This window comes from Camponotus floridanus, unplaced genomic scaffold, assembly GCF_003227725.1.
Source record: "Camponotus floridanus strain SB8 unplaced genomic scaffold, Cflo_v7.5 scaffold1, whole genome shotgun sequence".
In the NCBI taxonomy this organism is placed as follows: Eukaryota; Metazoa; Arthropoda; class Insecta; order Hymenoptera; family Formicidae; genus Camponotus; species Camponotus floridanus.
Genome location: NW_020229214.1, coordinates 6,685,280 through 6,703,172, shown reverse-complemented (window position 1 = coordinate 6,703,172; position 17,893 = coordinate 6,685,280). Strand labels below are relative to the sequence as shown.

General features: G+C 38.1%; 1 protein-coding gene across 1 annotated transcript in view; it reads left to right on the top strand.

Moving 5' to 3' along the window:
* Window positions 1-17,893, top strand: part of LOC105254073 (DE-cadherin) — a 129,256-nt gene that overhangs the window by 101,327 nt on the left and 10,036 nt on the right. The window contains exon 2 of the mRNA XM_020028384.2: window positions 16,308-16,381. Within this exon, the coding sequence (XP_019883943.1) occupies window positions 16,308-16,381 (74 nt within the window). The remainder of the gene's footprint in view (window positions 1-16,307; window positions 16,382-17,893) is intronic.

The following is a 17,893-nucleotide window of genomic DNA, read 5'->3' as shown; positions in this document are numbered from 1 at the left end:
ATATACGAGGGATTTAATTATGTTTTATTTACTATAAACGAAATGTAATCTCAATCATTATTATAAACGGTAATAATGATTAAATTAACAGCATGGTAGCACTTATTATTGATCGAGAAGGTCAGAATTTTTTTTTCAAGTTTTTTTTCGAAATATGGATTTTCTCTCTCCTCTCTCTCTAATCTCGGATCATCACAAGATTTTAAACACCCTTATGATTCATTTAACGCTATTAGAAAAATATGTCTTTCATCACTTTTTGCAACCTTCGCATCTGTGAGTAATTTCCGTAATGCAAGTAGATGCACTATGTGGGCCGAGTTTCTATAAATAGGCTTTGCTCGATAAAGTCGGGACACCAGAGACCGGGTTCGACAACGTTGTCACTTAAGAATCATGACAGGTCTGAAGAACGAGATTTCAATATACGAGAAGATATGCGAACAAATATTAGTCTCTCTTGAACATTACAAGAATTGTACATTAACCAAATATTACAGTCACGTAAGTAAAAATAAATACGTGATAATATAATAATTAAATACGTGATAATATAATAATAATAAATACGTGATAATATAATAATTAAATAAGATTAAATTGCTCTTTAGAAAATTGTGTAATAGTCTTTATGACAAGGTTTAGCGTCGCAAAATAAGCGACACTAAACATGCGAATGAATAAATGGAAAACGCGAAATTAAATATAAGGATAACATGCAAATAGCAATAAAGTTTTTTTTATTCTTGCCATTCAAATGGCGCAAATTTCTATTATAACTCGTTTACGTCAAGCGGGAAGAAATTGGAAAAAACCGCCAATGGAACATTTCCGAAGGAATTTCACGTTTTACGTAACTCATAGGAGATTCGCGTGATTTACGTTTCTATTGCAAATAGGCGATAAGTCAAATGTAACTGCCGGCCATCACGAAATTAAGCGGCGTTTCCACTCTCGTCGCTATCGAAAGTCTTATCGAGCATCGAAAACGTGGATTTCTCGCGCGACCCTCGAGAGTCTTTATCCTAAACGATTTCGGCGCCAACGATCAAGATATATCGGTTCTACGTCCGCGGAAAAGGATGGACCCTCGTTATAGAAAAGGCCATTCAACGTTAGTCCTACTGTATTGAATTCAACGACAACAATGCCGCGCACAATAGACAATATATCGTGGCAAGTTAACAATGCCCTTCCGCGGAATGTGTATCGTGTAGTTGTTAGAAACACGAGTCCGCGCGAGCCGATCGAGCGTGTTCCCTTCCGTTTCGAAGATTCGGCACAATATTTCGAACGATGCGGACGGCGAGATACCGGAAGTATACATCTCGCGAAGAAACACCTCGAGAGAGCTAGAGAGGAATCGAACGAGCCGAGATATTTTAAATCCTTCTAAACCGGCATGAAAATGACAATGAGCCGCGATGGACAATAGATCTGCAGAAGAAAACAATTCCGGAAGAGAGAGGGAGAAGGGGAGGATATATATCGAACGCGCGAGCCTCGTCCAACCCTCCCTCCTGTGTATCCCTTTGTATGGACAATCATTCGATGTACAATGCTCCGTTAATACGTTTCGAATGGAGTTCGAGATGGGGTCTTTGCACTCGCGCGATAATCGCATCCACTCGGAAATATTTAATTAATCGCACGACTATCGGCGTTAGATGGCCTCGCTTAGCCTTCGATTCGCCTCGCCCAGCCATCCCATGAATGGGAATCTTTGTTCTTTTGCGTATGTGTAACTGCGTCATTTTATATCTCAAATCAACGCGTCGACCGAGGTAATCAATATTTTATTGTTCGCACATTGAAGTATTGAAAGATTTACTCGAAATCGTTTGAGAAAAACACTGTACAATCGTAAAATCATAGCAGCCTTGCGCTATAGTTATTCAAAATGCTTTCCAACACAGAATTGGAAAAAAAAGTTTTAATAACACAGGTCTGCGAGGTTTTTTTTTTTAAGATGCAATAGTGATTTCCGACGTAATTTTGTGCGCTGAATCCGAATCTGGCCGCCGAATTTGCGTAGCACGTCACATTTTTGAGTAATTTGTAATTGAATGGCTCAAAAATCGCTATTTTGGCCAATTTCATGAATTTATTGTGGGGAAACCAAATATTTTGAAATATTTCTGTCAATGGCATCGTATAATACTCACTTTCGTTGAGATATATAAGTATGACATTGTAAGAAAATTTACGTTAAAGAAAATTTATATAGACATCAATATGGTAGATCCATGATCTTGAAATTTGATGAAAAGACTGACATATGTCAGATTCAGTTGGCCAAAAAAGTATTGTAAAGAAATATCTAATATAGTTGTTACACATTTTGATAAATTTTTCTAAATTTTATACCTTTTTATTGTGATTCTATTCGTCATATTATTGGATGCGCCATTTTTAATTTCAAAAGGTGATAGAAGGTATTAAAAAATGTATATTTTTACCCTAATTTTGATTCGTAGTGAGATAGAGAAGTGTCACGGTTGATTTAGAATGGCTTATTGGATCCCTACGCATGACCAGTCTTATAACTTGTACATCTGAGCGAAAAAAAATCGCATGACCAGTCTTATAACTTGTATATCTGAGCGAAAAAAAATCGTGCGGCGGTAATCGAAAGTGGATTCGAAAGATGAAAGTGAGTACTATAATGCCATTGACAGAAATATTTCAAAAAATTTGGTTTACTCACAATACATTCATGAAATTGACCAAAATAGCGATTTTTGGGCTATTCAACTACAAAAAATAACTCAAAAACCTGACGTGGTACGGAAATTCGGCGGCCAGATTCGGATTCAGCGCACAAAATTGCATCTTAAAAAAAATTTTTTGATGCCCTTTTTCGCAGACCTGTGCAATTATTATTAAAAAAAAATCGGAGCAAACTCGCGATATTCTAATTTATTCGTCTGACAAAGTATCTGCGAGCAAATTGACGAGTCCTCGGATTTTTACGTACTGCCGCCTTTACGACGTAGAAAATAAATTTCAAACTTTGTCGAAGAAGGGAAAGATTTATCAATTTCGCAGTTGTATATCGATATGTCGCCATGATTGACGCGAACGTTAGAAAATCCAGTGAAAAATATACGTTTTGCGGACAAGGGGAGGAGAGAAAACTGAAAGTCTCTGTCGTGTTATTCTGTCGTAAAATTCCACGTGACTGACTCTCCATAGCACCGTATCATACATATAACCGGAAATTTTTTCGCTTTCGCCATTTCCTGCGTCTATATCTCGTAGGTTTTAAGTATTTATTGCCATCTCCGGCGGCGAGATCGAAATCTATTAGAAGTTAGCCCCCCACTTTTCGAATTAATAAATTTTAACGGTTGTGCTGAATTGTGCTAGGTTTGTGCTATATTGTGCTCGAATATTATAACCATAATATGAAAAATACGAAAGAAAATGAAGAAAAACGAATTTTTAGGTCAGCCCCCCACTTTTCGTTTTTTTCAATTTTTGCGATTGTGCTGAATTGTGCTAAGTTGTGCTAACATTGTGCTAAAATATTATTTAAAAAAAATAATAACAAAAAAAGTTACGATGAAAAAATCATTTTTAGATAATATTGATTTTTTTATCATAACTTTTTTTTTAATTATCCGCTGACGATAATATTGCATATCTGAATTATGCTAGCCTAGCACAAGTCAGCACAACTTTCGGTTTCTCCAGCACAGCGATATCAAGGGCACTTTACTCTTGAGCGCGAGTTCTTGCGCTCGGATTCTATGTCCGTAATTCGGCTTTTCAATTGTCCGATGAAGATAATATTGCATATCTGAGTTGTGCTAGCCTAGCACAAGTCAGCACAACTGTCGATTTCTCCAGCACAGCGATATCAAGGGCACTTTACTTTTGAGCGCGAGTCCTTGCGCTCGGATTCTATGTCCGTAATTCGGCTTTTCAATTGTCCGATGAAGATAATATTGCATATCTGAGTTGTGCTAGCCTAGCACAAGTCAGCACAACTGTCGATTTCTCCAGCACAGCGATATCAAGGGCACTTTACTTTTGAGCGCGAGTCCTTGCGCTCGGATTCTATGTCCGTAATTCGGCTTTTCAATTGTCCGATGAAGATAATATTGCATATCTGAGTTGTGCTAGCCTAGCACAACTCAGATATGCAATATTATCTTCATCGGACAATTGAAAAGCCGAATTACGGACATAGAATCCGAGCGCAAGGACTCGCGCTCAAAAGTAAAGTGCCCTTGATATCGCTGTGCTGGAGAAATCGACAGTTGTGCTGACTTGTGCTAGGCTAGCACAACTCAGATATGCAATATTATCTTCATCGGACAATTGAAAAGCCGAATTACGGACATAGAATCCGAGCGCAAGGACTCGCGCTCAAGAGTAAAGTGCCCTTGATATCGCTGTGCTGGAGAAATCGACAGTTGTGCTGACTTGTGCTAGGCTAGCACAACTCAGATATGCAATATTATCTTCATCGGACAATTGAAAAGCCGAATTACGGACATGGAATCCGAGCGCAAGGACTCGCGCTCAAGAGTAAAGTGCCCTTGATATCGCTGTGCTGGAGAAACCGAAAGTTGTGCTGACTTGTGCTAGGCTAGCACAATTCAGATATGCAATATTATCGTCAGCGGATAATTAAAAAAAAAGTTATGATAAAAAAATCAATATTATCTAAAAATGATTTTTTCATCGTAACTTTTTTTGTTATTATTTTTTTTAAATAATATTTTAGCACAATGTTAGCACAACTTAGCACAATTCAGCACAATCGCAAAAATTGAAAAAAACGAAAAGTGGGGGCTGACCTAAAAATTCGTTTTTCTTCATTTTCTTTCGTATTTTTCATATTATGGTTATAATATTCGAGCACAATATAGCACAAACCTAGCACAATTCAGCACAACCGTTAAAATTTATTAATTCGAAAAGTGGGGGGCTAACTTCTAATAGATGAGATCGAACGTTCTTCGTCGCGCGATGCTTTACCACAGCTAGCACGGAGCATCATTACTGCATATTCGGAAAATGTATAGGTGTTATATGCGGGCATCTGCACGTGCTTGGTGCAAAACCGGGTGTGCATGCCCGTTGATTGTTCTATATACCGAGATATTCTATATTCACATCCCCCGAACGGTAGGATGCGCAGCGAGGCCGTTGATAACGATAACCGCACACACGAGGACGATGATGACGACGACGACGACGAAGACGACGAAGACGACGACGACGACGACGACGACGGCGACGACGACGGCGACGACGGCGTTGGAGGCGCTCTACTGCTCCACTATTTTTTACGACACACGAGAACACAGCAGATGGGAAGGATGGCGTAGAAAAAGAGGAGTGCGCGTGAGAGGGAGCGATGAGAGGTAGTGTCGTGACGCGACACGACAGGTCACGCGAAGCTAAAATTTCATCCGACGACACAAAAGCGTTCCAACCGTGATCTCCGTCGTGTCTCTCTCTCTTTTTCCTTGGCTCTACGGTTCAAACATTTTCGGGAATGCGGCGTTTTTGTCGGTCAGACATACACACGTATCATGAAGCTGTTTCTTGGACGTATTTTTTATCTTGGACTACAAAACCGCGGGCCATTCCATTTTTTAGATGATATAATTATCTCTCTATTTTCATGTTGAGATTATCCTTTGAAAAATTATTATTTAATCGCGTAATTTTCTTTTATCTTGAGCCATGAATGGTATCGGAGAATAAAATAAATTATTTCTCTGTAGAGGTATTTTCACATTGAGGTTGTTCTAAAAAAATTATCATTTGGAATAATTGTTGGTACAATTTAGCGAGTAAGTAAAATAAATATTATTTTATCAATTATTTAGTCCTTTTTTAACGCGAGAAAAAGCTCCATGTTTTTCGACGTCTCGGCTATTCGCAGCGTTCATTTTCAAAATTAATACATGAGAATGACTGGAATCATGAGAATAGCAACATTTGCGCGACAACAGATACTATCATTAGCTTACTTTGTTGCTACAATAAATCTTTTTTATTATTATTCTACCAAAACGCGAAGCTATAGATGCACCAACAAGCGTTGTCGGCTTCAACGGATTCTGGAAGAAGAAATTTAATGACGTAGAAAAGACATGCATATTCAATCGCGATTATTTTTTCCAGAATTCCAGCGTTGTAATTCTAATGCATTCGAGATTAAGAGATATCAATGTCCATTTTATTAATTCTTCGACACGCTCGCGCGATAATCGAAGCGTGATCTCAAATGTCAATCACCTTCGCAGACGTCAATCGGATCGTTGGGACGTTTTCATGTCCATGCGTACGTAATCGTACGCATCTCTGCGCGCTCGCGCTTTATCGAGGCTACAAAAGTGACGACTTTAAATCCGCCTTTTACGAGCGAGCACAACTTTGCGCGTTATACTCTCATAACTGGGCGCGCATGTGGAAAATGCGTCTGCACCAGTAACACACATTTTCAACCCGTAAATGAGGCAGAGCCGTCGACGCATGCGGTTTGTAATAAATTATAAGCTTGGCAGTAATGTGCACGTCGTGGTCGTTACGATGTGTAAGCGTGCTTTGTGATTTCGATGCTCGTCCCGCCAATTGTCGACGTATGTTTTAAACGTTAGCCGCGTTTATCTCTTCGTTATATAACAAAATAGTGTTTTACGAAAAGATTTAAATGAGATTTCTCTATCGCGACTTGTCATCTTTTAAAATGTAAAAAATATTCTATATATATATATATATATATATATATATATATATATATATATATATATATTCTGATCGTAATATATAATATCTCGAAAAATTTTCTGCGGAATCTTAATCTCTTCCGTTTTCGATAATTAATAATTGACCGAGTTTCATCAAATATAGCATTTTATTAAGTAAAATGAAGCTTTCATATGTACCATAAATTAATAATGCGAAGTAATAGGAAATAATTCCACGGTATTGGGCAAAAGTAATAAAATTGTTTAAAAAATTTAAAAGAATTATTTTTATTTTATTTTATATTCAAAAATAACTTTTAAATTTTCAAATTTAAATTTTCAAATATTCAAATTTAAATTTTCAAATTTTCAAATTTAAATTTTCAAATATTTTTTACTTTCGTCCACTGATGCGAGTGGCTTTAATTATATATTATAGTCTGTATTATTAATTTATATTATTTTCCGAAATTTCGTTTGATGGACAGAATTAATTGCTTGAAAATAATTTTTTACTGCAGTTGGACATTCGGTGAAAAATTAGATATTTCGTAGATTCTGTAAATAGTAAGTTGTTTTGTTAAAGTACACACAATATTACAGTTTTATCGCTTTTTCACGTTTCGCATAAAGAAGTTTCTCATCAGTTACTAGATAGCGGGCAGAATGCACGCGCGTATCTTTTTACGAGTAGCAAGATGTCAGTTGTCACTGTTGCGAGTCGGATTTGATGACGAGCGTATTTGGTGCTGTGTACTTCGAGTACCACAGTAGCTCGTAAACTTGTAACGATGCAGCAGTTTTAGGACGATGTCTCCATACGTTGCCCATGACACCATGTTTCGCACCCTCCTACAAGCACGGGTAGAATTTTATGAATTTATTTGCGCGAATTCACGATTCTCGAAATCTCGACAGTTTACGACGATAATTTTCGCTTTGCTTAATACGGCGTTAAATGCCATGAGTGTTCTCTTTTTCGCAAACTTTAGACTTAGCGAGGCTTTAAATTTTTGTGGATTTTTTTACGTTTTAGCGAACTCTTAGATTTTTACGAAAACTCATGTTCTTGAAAAGTTACGTCTTTTTTTATCGCAACAATTTTCCGAAGCAATTCATATTTTCGAAATGGTATTATTTTCAAAAATCTTTAAAAAACTTTTTGAAATATCGGGAATATGTAATTTCGATATTAAGGGCGTTTTGTATGTACAATCCCAGCAAAAAGTAGCTGAAAATCAATATTGACGAATATCCACTTTTGGTGTATTTTGAGTAAGAAATTGTGTGGAATTTTACAATTTGATCTTAGCTACAGTGCAGCGATATATTTATTATATATATTTGTATTTTTTAATATTTATTGTGTTTTTACTGAAATATTTCGAATTTTGTGAATCGAAATGATTAACCTTTGGCAGAGAATTTCGTCTTGTGACAGGTACATGGCTAATTTCATTGAATTATATTTAATATCTTCTTAACCAGTTAGTACTTGTATAATATTATTTGACCAAATATTCCCTCTGTATCTAAACTTCTGCAAATTTTAAACAAATTCTGAATATTATTTCCATGTGTTTTTGTCATTTGAATCGACGTGGTTATACGTTTCCCATAAGAACACATGTTAATATTCGATGCAAATTAAAATCCTTACAACTTGTGAACGCTTTAGTGAATCGATTTAAAAACTGCACCGAAGATTCTAAACACATATGTAAGGACATTCTATACAATTTTCATTAAATTCTCAATATTTCTAAAATAGATACGAAATCCGTCGAAAACTGCAACGCTGAAAAATGAAATGACAACAGTAAATTAAAAACTTGTTTGAAAACTTTTATCCGGGTGGAGTATTATTTTATATCGAAGAATTTTTCGAGAATAAAGGGCAAAGTAGTCTCGAAAGAGGATGATGGAGCGCGAGGATTGATTAAGCGGCTAAAGATTGACCTCGATATGCCGCTCGAGGAATATCAAAACTGCGGCGTACAACGACGTGTGTCGGTGCGCGAGCGAACGCGAGAGTGAGTCGGGAGCGGGACGGGGGGGGGGGCTTGTGAGGCTGCAAAGTAGTCGACAAGTTGGTTTAATTGAGTTAGGCGCGGCGACAGTAATCCATAACACGCGTACATACACACACGTGCGAACAAATGAGAGCGAGCATCGAAGCGGGGGGGTGGTGGCCGGTTCGAGAGGGTGGAAAGGTGGCGCAGAAATAGTGCCGCGGTTTCTCCCTCTCCCCCCCCCTCTTCTCCCCCGCCCGGCACCGTCGCGTGTAACGTGTGCGCGTGAGGCCTGGTTTAGCTTCGATTATCGATACGGAATGCACTTACGGTCCATAATGCACCCACGAGGCGAGGTACGTTCGCCCGCAGTCAGGCGTATCCGGGTGTCTGGCCGCCCGCGGGCCCCCTTACGCGATATTTCATCGTCGTACGTACGGACGTACGTACCGCATCGCTCGCTTTTTTATACCCCCTTTCGCGAGCATCGACGTCGTCTATAATCATCCATCGCGCGAACGTTCCTGGCGCACGATGCACGATCGGCGAAGACGCATGATCGAAAACGAGGCACGAGGATCGCCGTAACGCGCGTTGGCGCGTATCGAATTTCCCTACAGAATAAACCACAATTATACGTACTCCTATCGTGCCGCAATGCATTAAGGCATATCTTTTATAGTGTTACTCGTATGTACAGTCACGCGGCACGGAGAGATCGATATTACTCACCTCGGTGGAGTGACTAGTAATTTACAAGCTTCCGAAACTTTTGAAACACGCTGCTTTTTTTTTTCCTAAAACCTGCGTGATGTAACGCAGGCCTCTTCAATTATCACGCGATCGATCAGCTGATAAGCGGTCGTCCCAGATTACTACGCCAGCGTATATTGTACGATGCAAAACCGACTAGAGTTATTTTTCAGCGATCGTGCAACGCGTCGCAAATCGAGACGGGTGCGTGCAAATTTCGCGTGTGCGTGTCGCTACACGATACTCGCTGTTAGTCACGCTGTTAGTACGTGCGATGACCTGATTATCGATAATCCTCTCGTTAGATAAACCTCTGGTGAGCGGTGGTAAGCACATGCCGCACCCACATCCGCGAGACCAATCTCTCAACAAATTAATTCAACTCGCCTCGTTTCTCAGTAGTGGGAAAGATACGGCTCTGCTGGTGTTCCTCTTAGTAACTTTGCGGGAAAAAATACAGAATTCAGGCAGCCCCCAAGAGGATTTTCCCCGAATTGAATCAGCGCGCAGAAACGATACGCGTCAAACATATTCATGAAGCGACGAAAAATGCGTGCGGAATTTGTGCATTCGTTAAACGAAACATGCCATTAATTATTTTCCTTCCGAAAACTGCTACCTAGCAATTCGTAAAAAAAATACGCAGCTTAATTTGTTCTCGTCTATTTATTTAGCAGAATTTTATGCACTCTCTCGGAGGTATTTTTCGTAATATTTTAATGAAAATAGCCACACAGAGAAAAATGTCATTCTACTGCCAAGAAAAGCGATTACTCAGTATTTTTCTTTTTTTTAAGTAATAGTTTTCTTCAACAAGGAATATATTCTTGATAATAGTTTTAAATTATACTCATTACAAGTGTTAGAAAATCTCATTATTATGTACTCAAAAGAAGAATTTATTTTCTCTTTAAGATTATTGTAAAGCTGTATCAAAGAAAAATTAAACTTACTTTACGCCAACTCTTGTAGTAAGCAAACCAAATTTTTGTTTTAATTTAATATTCTTGACTAAAATACTGCACTTACTAAAATTCAGAATATATTCAATTAAATTTAATGCTTATGATACATTTGCGGATATGTAACAAACTTATGATATACTTAAAATAAATAATAATGAATACAGTATACATTTTTCTCTGTGCATCAGTCGCGAACGTATACATCTATCCGGTATTAATCCTCGCGTCTGCGAATCTTAGAAATTACATAATGCGGAAGATCCATCTAAATTAGCATATTCATCGCTTTCCTATTCCGTCTTATCCCAGAGATTGTCGTGCATCCAACTTTGACAATAATCCGGACGTAATACTCTGTAGAAATGGGATCGACGAGATCTCCTTCTGATCTGGCCGCTGTTAGGTCTATTGTAATCTTCGTCGCTCACGAAAAGCCAATTAATTCGATAATTACACGGTAAACAATAGCGCTCCACAATCAAGATAAATCGCACAGAAATTTGGCGATTTTCGGCGCGCGTTATCTCGAAGGTTTTTTTTTTTTCCTTTCTCTCTTGTTGATGCAATCGCATCGCATGTCGCGTGCGTGGGCGAGCTGATTTTTAATTCCTCGTTAAATTCGCCAGGAAATCGGGACCGGCGAGCTCAACAAACGACCGCGTAACGATTACAGCGCGCGATTACGCTGCAAAAAATGGAGATATTGGCTTCGTTTCGGGTAATGAGAGCATCGATGGTATCGGAATAAAATCGTATTTCGCTTCTCGTGTCCCCGGCGCGATGCGAGAGATCGTCCAGAGATCGCCTATCGGCCGATTCAGGAAATATCGCGCGCCGTGTTGCCTGGCTCTGTGCGAGCGAGATATGAAAAATGCGAAACGGCTCCCGGGCCGACGCGAATCCTTTTACAGTTGACGCTTTTCCGATGACGTCGCCGATAATGCCGGAAATGGCATCTCCCGGGGGTCGATCCCGTTCGTTTTCGACGACGCGACCGGTAAATCCGGGCACGCCGGGTATGTTTTGGCGCGTCCCGTTCTCTCGCGAAAAAATACCCCGCATTTTCATAAGTTCTCCTTTTTTTCCTGCCCCTCCTCCCGCTCTCTCGACAAATTTTCGATGGCGCGCATGTATGGCGCGAAACCAGGGGATTTATGGGATGCGACGCGCGCTGCAGACGGTTGTGCAATAAGCGAAAAAAGACGATAAATTCGAAAAATGTTTTAACCCAATTAGATATAAGTTAATGGTACGTTTTATCGCGGGACGCTCTCGCGAGGAGATAAACGCATGGCGCGAAAAATTATAAAGATTATCCGCGCGTATACTGCGTTTAGGCGCTACGTTTTCGCTGAAACGCGATTTCGCTGTTAGCGAAATAAGCTGGCAGGCTGCTTAAGCGGCACAAATATAACATTCCGCGAACAGCGTGCACTTAGCGAAATGGGGCTTAATAATTTTCGTAGTTCATATAACGGATAATACGCTTATGTACGATGCGACAATCCGCGTAAAAAAATTTGTCGTCGAAAGCACCGACGTGGATTGACTTTGTAGAGGTTCAACTTATCTCGTTTGCCATTCATATAACTGCTCATGCTACCGGTTTAGTATAGTCACTATCACGTTTACGGAAGACGATACGAAGACTAAAATGAGTAAAACGATATCTTGTTGGCGGAATTTCTGTTAATTTTTCTAATTAATATTCACCGTCGAGAAATTTGCTAGCGTCGTTTCTGCAAATTAATTATATCTCGTTTTATCGGTATTTCTATACCGATAAAACGAGATATAATTACCTGTAGGGTGTTTCATTTTAACTTTGCCATATCGAAATATCTCGTAAAGTCTAAAAGATACGAAAAAATGTTTCAGACAAAAGTTGCATGGTTTCGAGGGGGATATAGGATGATGCCATTAGTTTGACCTTGAAGAATCACCTGAAGATCACCTCCAACTTTTTAAATACCCTATATGCTTTTACATATTCTTATAGCTCATTTCGAGAGCTTTCCAAAACACTACGTATTACACTAGTAATTAAGTTAGTTTTCATTAAGTACTTTCCGAGTATAAGTACTTTATGAAACGTGAAATTATTTCTTAATTTTACATAAATCGTAAAGTATTCATTTTTCGATTATCTTAGTACTTTTATGTACAAAATAATGAGAGGAATCAATTGGTAAAGAAAATACATAATTGTTTCGAAGAAAAATGAATAGGTAATTTGCAATTAACAATTACATTTTTTTTTTACAATATTCGCAGACTAAGAAAATATGTGAGGCAACTCGGAAAGTGCTTAATGAAAACTAACTATTTTTAGTTATAGTATTTTGGAAAGCTCTCGAGATGAGCTAGAAGAATATGCAAAAGCATATAGGGTATCCCATTTTTTCGTATCTTTTAGACTTTACGATCTATTTCGATGGCAAAGTTAAAATGAAACACCCTGTACAGTTTCACAAATTCACGAGTATTAAATAAACTGACCAACGTCCATAATTTCCAGCTGGAGCGCGTTTGATTGATCGATCATCGAAGAGCAATTATTAAAGTGCGAGCGCGATCAACTTCTCATTTACTCGACATCGCGGAGTAAAAATAAACAAGGAATTTGAAGACCCGCGTGATGAAATCGGGCAACTATGTACGTTTTCGTAAATGTTTTTTTTTTTTTTCTATGGATTAAAGAACGTAGCGCGTTGCCACTTAAGCCGGAAAAATCGGAGCACGAGAGGAACGATGCGGTCGGATTCAATAAATCTCGCTCGCTGATAGTTTCGATAAATGGTTTTGATACGGAATACGGCGGACTCTATCCGTAATCCGCTATAACATACCTGGTTTTCAGCTCGTGACATAAATGCCGTCGAGTCTCTTTGGGCACAAAATGGAATATAGGATGGCACGACTGACACGAATTCCCTCCTTAATGTGTGTCTCGCGCAAAGTCTCTCTCGCGAAGAATCTTTTTCTCGCGAACGAATGGGTCTCGTGTCACTTCTCTTATCTCGTGCTATCTTAACATTAAGTGTCACCTGCTTTTTCTCGAGTTGAACTTATGATTGCCAGTATTTCTTAATCTTGCGTCTATCTTTTTATGATCCGTTGAGACTCATTTCTTCTTCAAAATATGTAAGGACCCGATTATCGTAATGATTTTCATAATAAATTATATACATTACAAGTTACATTTATGATATTTCAAAGAAGGAAACTGCAAAATACTTTATTTCTTCCCTCGACCGAATAACTAACATTTTTCGAAACGAAATATATAGGTCGAACGGAATCGATTCATGAACGAAAGGTATAAGTATCGTAAGTACGGCTGCATTGTTTATGATGAATGAAATGAAAAATGATAATTTTAGTTGAACACGGTAATGCAATTTCTTTTTAGAATTTGAGCGCAATATTAGATCGATTGTCTCTTCTAAAAAAATATATTTATCTTTTATTTGTTTTTCATTTCCACGTACTTTGGTACGATAAATGGTTTTACCGCAAATAATCGATGAATCAATCTTTCGCTGGAACAAAAAATTGTAATTCCGTTTGTATTTTTCATAATTTCGTTGGGTAAAATCAAGCCACTGTCTGACCCGTATTGAAAGTTACGATAAAATACAAGGCGAGAAAAGCGAACTGGATAAAAATTTCCCGCTTATCACGTGAAACTCCGCGAGAGCAAATGTAAAGTCTTTAATGGATCTGTAGCGGAAAGAACCGTCCAAGAGACGCTCTCTTCCTCGGAGATATCCAAGGGAAAGGGCATCATCGTTACGCAGAGTGTTTAACGCGGCCAACATAGAGAAATACAAATAATTTCTGCTACACAGATGTTCCAACTGGAGCGGAACAAGATAATGGCTAAAGTCTCAGTTTGAATGTTTCGGAGAACAAATCGATTCGTGGTTACGAATAGTGTGCTCGATTGAATTTGAGCGATAATAAATTCGAGTGACGTCGACGAGATTTTAGATTGTCCCAAATAATTTCGAGACAAAGTGCGATGTAGAGAGAGAATGATTTTCAATTCAATTATATCGAGTTTCACTAGCGATTCGAATAGTCGCGTATAATCATGCGCTTATTATATATTATATTTTAATCAGGTTAAACAAGAATTGTTTACTGATTTTCTCGAAGAAGTATAATTAAAACCGTTCATTGGGATATACATCATTAATGTCAAACGGATCGATCGCATCGATTATACATATTTGTGTATACCATTTTTATCAATCGACAACTCGTATAAAAAAATAGAAACAAAAAATAGAATAATAAAAACAAAAAAGAGAGAAAAACAACTCATGCATTCGAAACATGTTGGAAAAAATCCGCGCAAACAATTTATGGTCGAAGATATTCTTTAGCTTCCTCTCATTTTGTCGCGTTTTATTTATTTTGTTATTTCAGCGTATTTCGTAGTGACGGCGCGTTCCGAGAGTGACTGGCTAGTTGAATTTTATGCAATTCCGGTGGTATCGCTTTCACGACGGCACAAATTTACTTAAAATTCGGGACAGAGCCCGCATTAAGTACGGGCAAAACCGCATTGTATGACTGAACCACGCAAGCTGCAGAAATGACAGCGTTTCGTCGCTGTCACGTGGTTAGAAAGTTGAAGACATAATAAAAGGGAGCAAAACCATTTCCATTTAATTTGAAAATATCGACGACAAACATTTCGCAAAACGAGCGCGATCTCGAGTCCGTCTCTCTCGTTTTCGTCTATATTTTGATCGAAGACCAATTATACATAAAAAAATATTATTTTAATAATTTTTCCTTAAACCTATGTGAATTTTATTTAAAATTACAGACGAATATTTTCCGCTCGACCCGTTACATGCTTACATACAGTTTGCTAACGAGCCTCTCAACTTTATATACGTAATACCTTTGCATATTCTTAGAGCCTGTATTTTCTTCGATGTACTTTCCGGCTTCGCGTCTTTGTGCATTAACTTAAAGAAACTCTAATGCCACATTAGCAATGCCTATTTTGTTTAACTTGCGAATAGTTTTGTAGCCGCATAAGTAGTTAATTTAAACTTGAATTCTTCGTTCTTGTTGGGAGAATATACCCTTGTTGTGAATGAGATGCATAAAGATCTTTACAAGCAAAGTTTCGCCTCGAGATAGATGTGTGCAATTTCTAATTTAGTTATAGTATTTGGTAATTATAAATTTTAAGTTAAATTTGTCCTACATTGGAGAAGTTTATTAATTTTCTCATGGAAATGTATGTCGTTTCATTGATCGTTTTACATGCGTACGCGCGTATTCTCATGATTATTATTAAATTTTTACGCGAAAGTTAAATCTCATGTAAAAATGTGTATCGAGGGAATGCTTAATATTTTAAATTCGCGTTTATTTATATAAAACGCGCAGCAGAGAGAAAATTTGCGTATATCCAAAACAGAGAGGGCGAGAAATAAATGCGAGTTGAAATAATTATTAAGCGGAGCATTTAACTCAGGGAGCAATCTTCGTCTTAAATATTACAAATTCTCTCTCGACATTTTAGAGAAGAGAGAAATATTTCAACGCACGTTATTAAATATATGCTCATCGAGCGAGCTATTTTCAATCTATTTTTCTCTTCTCTATTCTCTATTGCACAGTGGACGATATGTGCATACGTAGAGGCCGACATGAATATTTGAACTTTTATATCTCTATTTTCAAACGTATTAAATGTCGTGTCATTTTGATTTTCGGTGTCATTTTTCGGTGTCGCGTTATTCTTAGATTCGAACTTTCTAAGCAATTCGTACCTATCGAGCGCAATATCTTAAATGGACGATATCATCATTCCCCGTTCTTTCTTTATGTTACAGCAACTGCAACGAGATTGAGGCACTCGAGACACCTGGACGTGAGATCGCAGTTTCTGGGCGAGGAAGAATTACCGGTGAGTGCTTCTCGATTCATTCTTGATTCGATTTCTCATCCCTCCTTTTCGCCTCCCCTCTCGCAACCCTCTGTACCATTTACACTCCTTTCCTTCTGTCTCAGACATCAACTCCGAGGTTCCTTTTACGAGGATGATCTCTACCGAGATCCTCGTATAAACCACCCTTCCCACCGCGTGTATAATGGATTTGTTCCTTCTCTTTCAGCGCTAATCTTCTCGGCGATTAAATATTTACCGCGCGCGCGTCAGCAGTCGTTTTTACGTGACATCGACGTGCGGCGGGTCCATTGTTGCCTGTTGAATATATGTAGAATCTATAAAAAGCCGTGATCGCGAGCGATAAATTTAATATTTCGACACTTTATTTCTCTATTATGCAATTGATCGTTTCGATACAAATTTGAATTTGATCTTATCACGATAATGTAATTTCGATCGTACTCTAAATTTGCCACATTTCTTCTAATAAAAAGAAAATTTAAAAACGTATTTCTGGAAACTCTAAAAAGTACCGATAAAACAATATTAGATCACGTTTAATATCGGATAGATTCAAATGGATTCGATTAAGGGTAGCGCGCTAAAAGAAGTGTGATCCCGGATATTTTTTTCGACGCTGTTAAAATATAAAAAGCCTTATCGATAACGTCGAGGCGACGTGCCTCACGTTCCGTTTGTTCGTCGTGCATAAATAATTTGCCGCAGACGGACGAAATCACTCGTAATTCGATGAATAGATGCGCGTTCCACGACTCGCGTTCGTACGTTCACGGTGAGACACTTCCGTGAGAAGTGCTTGGTCGGCGTCCCCTGAGACTTGCTTACGAATCGCTCGTAAATCCTTGACATTACGCCGAAGTTTGCTCGGCGGAGCGTAGGATATTTAGGAACGCGAGAATCGCGGAGAAACTGCAGGGGCCATCTCGTGTGCGCACGATTCCTACAATATGTCGAACTTGGCGATCGAATGAAAATTGTCGCTTCGCCGAACCGATAATTGGCAGCACTAAAGCTGTTTGAGACCTTCATATTCGCATGATGTACCCCAGATAATTGTAATACTTCTGTAACGCGTGATATAATCCTCTTTCTCAATATAATTTCTGTACGGCATAATGCTATATAAACATATAAATATTTAAATAATTAGATTTTTATTAGAGATTCGCTATGTATATAATTGCAGAGGCCATGAAGCATAATAAATGTTTTTTTTTTTTTAATTGACATTTTCGCAAGCGTCGTTGAATATTACTTTAATATACGTAAATTAAATTAAATAAAAGAGAATTTATTTTTATACGCCAAAAGCGGCACAGCAAGAGAAAAATATGACCGTACTATTTATATTAACAATCCAATAGTACACAGATATATAAAGATAAATTTTTTCACACATTTTCAGACGATAGCTCCCATCATTATTTATTTATTATGACAATTTAATTCGTTATCATGACAATTTTTTTTCACTTTCAGTATAAGAAATCTATCATTTTCAAGGCATCT